Genomic DNA, 6,240 nt, shown 5'->3' on the forward strand with positions numbered 1-6,240 from the left:
ATGTTTCGGGAATGCAAAATAAAAACTCTCGCTCCCTCGAGAGTCCCCATCCCACCGGTTGACTCAGGCTGCTGGCTGGATCGAAGGAACAATATTTTCTTGTTGTCTTAAGAAGTAGCAGAACGCTCGGGAGTGTATCATGGAGCTGGGTTGAAGTGTGAATTTCGGGTTTCTTTCACTTCTTGGCCGGTTTTCTCTCGGCCCGCTCGCATCGAACGCCTTTGATCGATGATCCAACGACTCCACCGGCTTTCATCGAATCTGCGGAATGTCTGCGGTGAATCGATCTGGTCCGGAGAGCGTCCGGAGGCGGAAATTCGCCCAAGGTTTACATTCCCTCGCCGGTGGATAAACAAACGAGCATCAATGGTGCGCTTCGTCATATTCCGGGGTCAAATTCTCACATGACGTGCGGTGGCACAGGTATTACGTCAACGTTTGATAAGCTCAAGCGCAAGGTGAAGTCGTGAAGTGGAGACGAACAGCTCGAGTCAACCGGATGAAGTGTCCAGCTGGGAGTTGGGAACGACACCGATCCAAATAGGGCTGTATTCGAAGCTAATTCAGTCTAATGCAGTGGTTTTTTGCTTTCTCCCTGCTCTTCAGAAGGTAATGTCAATCGGCAATCGATAACGACTCGATCGAAATGCCCATTTGCAGGGCAGCACCAACCATGCGGCAAAGAACCGACTCCTTTGTCCTTCGACCAGGCATCACCAAGTGTCCTGTGTTCGGGCGCCATTTTTTTTTTGCTGTCGTCAGCTCCCGCCCATTATGCCCAGGTTCACATCGTTGCATTCTTACACCGTTCACTTTCGGTGTTCGGGCGGAAAAGTAGGTCGATGCCACCAGGACAGCAGGGGCCGCAGTTAACATGATGAAAAGCCATTTAACAAAGTTATCATTGCGCATCGCATTGTCTCATTATTGTAGCCGCACACACACAGCATGCTCAACCGGGGGTTTCGCCGCATGCCACTGCGTTTGATGTGCGCCCGTGTGTGCCCGTGTGCTGATTGAGTGGCCACCCGGTTCCGAACGAATGTGTATGTGTGCGTGCGAACCCTGCAGCAAAACCCTTCAGCCAGGACTGCAGCCCGTGCAACCACGTGGTGTCCTGCTGCGCCTCGTGCGGCCATTGTTATCGACAAACGATGATAGATATGCACGATCAACAACGTGGAGCGGGATGGGGGTCAAGAGAGGGGGGGGGGAAGGGAGGATGGGGAGGGGCATAATCCTTTATCCGGTCACACAGAAGTACCCCCCTCCTCCTCCCGTTCAATCGGTCCTATTTTTCTCTCTCTCTCTCTTTTTCGTCCTTACATACGGCAACACATCCTTCGCCAGCGGAGGGCTTATTTGGAGCAATGCTTTCAGTGGCCTGTTTGTTGTTGTCCCCCCCACCCCCCCTCACGGTGGAAATTCACCCTCCCGTGGCTCACTGTTGGCACTGTTTTTGCCGACCGTCGCACTTGCAAAGGACCGCCGCTTTGCACGTCTTGCTCGCAGCTCGACCGAAGATTGGCTCAAAAATTCGGTCACATCTGGTGCAGTCGTGGCGCACGGGCAGATGCCCTTTGCGTCGCGGCCCTTTTTGGCGCTCGCTGCCGAATTCACTTTCTCACTCGGGGACAATCGAGGTGAATCATTCCAATTGCCCCGGGGCCGGCTGTTTGCGGCGTGACTTTCTCCTGCTGGGTTGACTTTTTCGGCGGCCCCGGCACGGGAGAGAGAAATAAAATTAAAATTTGATATCCCTGTTGTTGGAAGGGATACCACCGCGGGACCATCGGAGGAAGAAGAGTGAAGTCGATTTCATGCAAAATAAATTCGGACGAACGGCGCATGCAGACGGACCGCGGCGGTGGAGCAATGTTTAAATTGGTCTCCGTTTTGCACAAACCGTCTCTCGGTGCCCTGGGGTTTATATTTTAGTTTCCGACTTTTTTTTTCTCGCTCTCTCTCTTCTGTATGCTGCTTCTACGCTCGTCTTCTTTCGACTTTTTTTTTCTGTCGTTTTTTGCTGCTGTTGGATTGGCTTCGGTGGTGCTCGCTGCCACCCGTCATGCTCCGTTCATTTGCGTCGGAAAAGTAGGATAATGGCTGCGAGAACTGTGATGTCATAGTTATTTTTTGTTCCCTGACCGCGCGCACGTAAACAATGGCATGTTTCAAAAGCGAGAGAACACGAAAGAGTGAGTGAGAGAGAGGGAGGGAGGGCGGGACACTCTGACGGGGGAAAAAAGTGCACGCAGCAGCATTGAATAAAACCGTTAATTTTATGTACTTTTAGAAGGTATTTTGGGTAGTAATAAATTTAATTCGCAGAATTTCGCTCAAACAAGACAACGTCTCTATAAATGGAACGTACGGCAGTCCGAAGCGCGATAAATTATCGATGAATATATATATACGCTTGGACACCCGTGCAAACAATAAACACCACCCCTCGAGCACACACACACACACACACGCCTTCCTCTCGCATCCCTCCTGTCAAGCACACATACAAGAAGGTGTACGTGCAAGCATGCTCAGCCATTGTTCATCGTTCGGCCAGCGTTCAACGTACTTAGCGCGTAGTATTCTGGTCAGCTCTTACGGTGCGCTGGGTGTCGATGTTTCGGAGTAATCGAAAGAATTAACATCGAAAATAATGCCCCGTTGGTGAGTGGCACCAGCGGCACAGCAAGCAAATGGGTGGGGAATTTGTTCCTCAAAAAAAAAAAAAAAAGACGAAACAAAAATCGCCCAGAAATGACACAATACAACAAAAAAAAAGGTGAAATAAAATAAACCGTAAGCATACCCGCAATGAGCCGAACCGTACCCGAAATGGGGGGGATTTTGCCTAACGTCCCATTTTGCGCACGCATCCAAACGCGCGGCCGGTGTCAGCGGGGCGCCTGCCGGTTCCCTTTTAGACCAAACAAAACGTCAAATCCGCTGGCACGGATGTTTTGTAAAGGCACGGTAGATTTACAGCGCTTGTGCCCGCCGTGCCGCGAAAAATGAATAGCTTCTCAAATTTATATTCGACAATAAATTCAAAACACAGCAACACAACACACTTGCATTGTGAACGCCACTGGTGGCGCTGGGTACCGGCACCCGGGGGCGGGGGAAAGATAATCAGTGTGACGGAGCCATATGGTGGGGAAGGGTGAAGAGAGTAGGAGAGAGAGAGAGAGAGAGAAAGCGAGAGTACATAAAGAGCAGTGGTACGATGGATCCACTGCGGGTCAGGAAGTAATATAGATATAATAAAAAAAGCCTCTCGTCGCGTCGAAAACGACCAGGCGCCTCCATCCACCAGGCGCCTCCATCTACCGGGAGCGAATGCCATCCCATCGGGGGGTCCCCATCGGGCGATACCACTGTATCTTTGAATGATATTTATTTAAAATAAAAAACCACATGCACACACACACACACAAACACACGCCCCAAATCGCACTGCAATCGAGCGCACATTAAAGCGGATCGTAATCCGTGTGATACTTTTGCGCGGCATTTCGGTGACGGTGGCCGAAGCAGAAGCGAGCAAAGGCGGGAAAAGACAGACGGGCTGACACTTTCGGTTGAGATTTACGTGCTTTTTAAAAGTGATAAGGTAAATAAATATACGCCACTATGGCACGCCCGCCCGTCCCGAGCGGGGAAAAATCGGGAGCACCGACCGAAGCCCAGATATTGGTGGGAATTTTTCCCCACCCACGGTGAGTTTTCACTGCGCTGGCGTTGGTCACGTCATGGCACGTTGCCGGGTAGGGCCGGTGAGTAACGCACGCCAATTTCGTGATGCCCGTGCAGCAGCTGATTCACGAAATTATCCCCCTGAATCACTGTGTGGCATGTGATTTTGTTTTAATTTCGACAACAAAATCCAAATCCTGCCCGGCCAACGCATAGATTTTCCACAAATGACTGCGCTGCATTGTTGCTGTTCGTCGCATTGGTTCTGTAGACCACTTTTCGATCTCGACCAATAAACAAGCCCCACAAGAACCCGTTGCGTGGCGAATAATTGAACGAGCCGCGTGCGGCCATTCATCCGATACGTCTGTGCGGTTGAACCCCAGAGGGATGTACAATTTTCCAACAAATAATATCCATTACACGGCCCTCAAACCCAAGCCCAGACTGTATGTGACCGAGAGCTAATTTCATTCTCGAGACGGCCACACGGTCACAGCCCGTCTGACAGGTTTTCGGAGTGGACCGAGAGAGGGTGGAACTACATCCCAGGATGTACTCAAATCGAAGCCAAAGCCAATTAAAATTGCTGCCACTTGCTTGCTACTCGCCACCGCCGCCGGTTGGAGCATTCCGAACAACGAAAATATTACAAACAACAAATGGCAGCTCCCGACCGGCTCGTGCAGGGAAACGGTAGGTGGTGGTGCAGGTGGGTGGGTGACGGCCGTCAAAGGCTGGGATGGGTTGATGGGTGCGTTTTCAAGGACGCATGGCGGGGCCAGAAGTTTATTGCCTGCCATTTGACGACGTGGTAATTGCGACATTTCTGGCGCAACGGAGCACAGAACACGTCGAAGGAATGCTCGAGCCAGTGGGCAACATGTGTGTGTGTGTGTTTAAAGAGAGAAAGAGGGAAGGGGGAAGGGGTCGAGATGTGTGCGAGGACGTCTCGACGTGCGAGTGACGCGGAAGCGATCGAGACGGCACAGCGATTGAAATAATGGCTAGCCAATTCATCAACGCGTCGTTAGCCTGCGAAACAGTTGTTTTCCGATGTTCAACACCCCAACACGGTGGCTTAAACGGTCACCAAACAACCAATAAAAACCTGCTCGGAGCGTTGCGAGGTGGAAAAGAAAACGACGAACGACGAACGACGGCGCAGCACGAACTCACCTGGAAGAAGAGACAGAAACAGACCCACTGATAGTACTTGTAAATTTTCTTATCCAACGCCTTGCCCTCGGAATTTCCGACGCCCGGGTACGGCACATCGCTGCCGACCTTCTTGAGGAACAGGCTCTTGAGCGCGTACGTCGAGTGGATCCAGCAGTACGTGTTCAGCACGTCCTCCGGTATGTCCTTCGTGTGGACACAGTCTATCGGGTTACCGACATATTGGCGCGTGGTCACGATCAGCGAGAAGGACATCAGTATGATCACGGTGATCGAGTAGTGGAGTCGGAACACGGGCGAGTCGGTATTCACATGGCTGATCTTGACGAGACTCTTGAGCCCGCGGAAGATATCCAACATCTTTCCTATCGGTGCGGTGTTATCGGCAACGGTGGAACACTAGCGTCACGTGCGAAGGTTTTAGTCACGTGGTCACGTCCGGCCGAGCCCGTCTTCGCTAATCGAATCGGGCCAACGTCGAGCGCCGCTCATTCGGCCGGTGGCGCAGCGATGCCTTCGCAGTTGGCTTGCCAGCACGCGGCCACAGGATCCAGGCTACCAGGCAGTGTCCTCGTGGCACGGCTCACCATATTGGCACACGCGAAGCACGAGATCGCCTTAGCCTGCTGGAGCTGAGCGGCTGCTACTTCTGCTGCTGCTGCTGCTGCTGCTGCTGCTGCCACTTGCTAAGGCATCCCTGGCCGCACGCAGGATTGGGAAATCTTTTTTGGCACACACGCACTCTCTCCCTTTTTGTGGGGTGCCCCACAACGTGTACACTTGCCAACAGGCGCAAAAGGGTTCGCACAAAACTCGCACTACAAAAGCGCACACTCGTCACTACTGCTGACTGCTGGTGTTGCTGCTGCCGTCGATGTTTGGATTCAGCGCTGCTGTGAGATATGACATCTGATGAGCTACACTTGCGCGCGATCGGGCGGTTGGTTAGTTCACGTGAATCGAAAACGACAAGCCTACCCGCGGGAAAATTCAGAAACCAGGCTCGTGTTCGAGCTGCTCTGTTTCCACCGGAACGCACGGTGCTATCGAGAAGGGAGGTTCAAAATCAAACGGTAAATACTCAACCACACACACACACGCACACGCACACGCACACCGCCTACGGATCGCTTACGCGGTGGAGGTAGGATTGGACACGGGAACGGGTGGGGGAGAAAGATGGCGTCGTGATCTTTTGCGAATCTTTCGAATTTTCGAGCTCACAAACGGTCTGTCATGCCGTTATGATTCGATCCACACGCGCACTTGGATCGCGGATTTCGTTCCCATTGGAGTGATGTTCACTACACACGGCAACTAACTATCCTCTAGCAGGACCCGAAGAGGTTTCGTGTTGCACGC

At 52.2% G+C, this 6,240-nt stretch overlaps 1 protein-coding gene across 1 annotated transcript in view; it reads right to left on the reverse strand.

Annotated features, from left to right (window-relative positions):
* LOC128722134 (innexin shaking-B) overlaps positions 1-5,238 on the reverse strand; it is a 6,844-nt gene extending 1,606 nt beyond the window's left edge. Inside the window, exon 1 of the mRNA XM_053815970.1 lies at positions 4,879-5,238. Coding sequence (XP_053671945.1) covers positions 4,879-5,238 — 360 coding nt within the window. The remainder of the gene's footprint in view (positions 1-4,878) is intronic.
* Positions 5,239-6,240: the final 1,002 nt, after the last annotated feature.

The sequence above is a fragment of the Anopheles nili genome, chromosome 2, assembly GCF_943737925.1.
Source record: "Anopheles nili chromosome 2, idAnoNiliSN_F5_01, whole genome shotgun sequence".
NCBI lineage: Eukaryota > Metazoa > Arthropoda > Insecta > Diptera > Culicidae > Anopheles > Anopheles nili.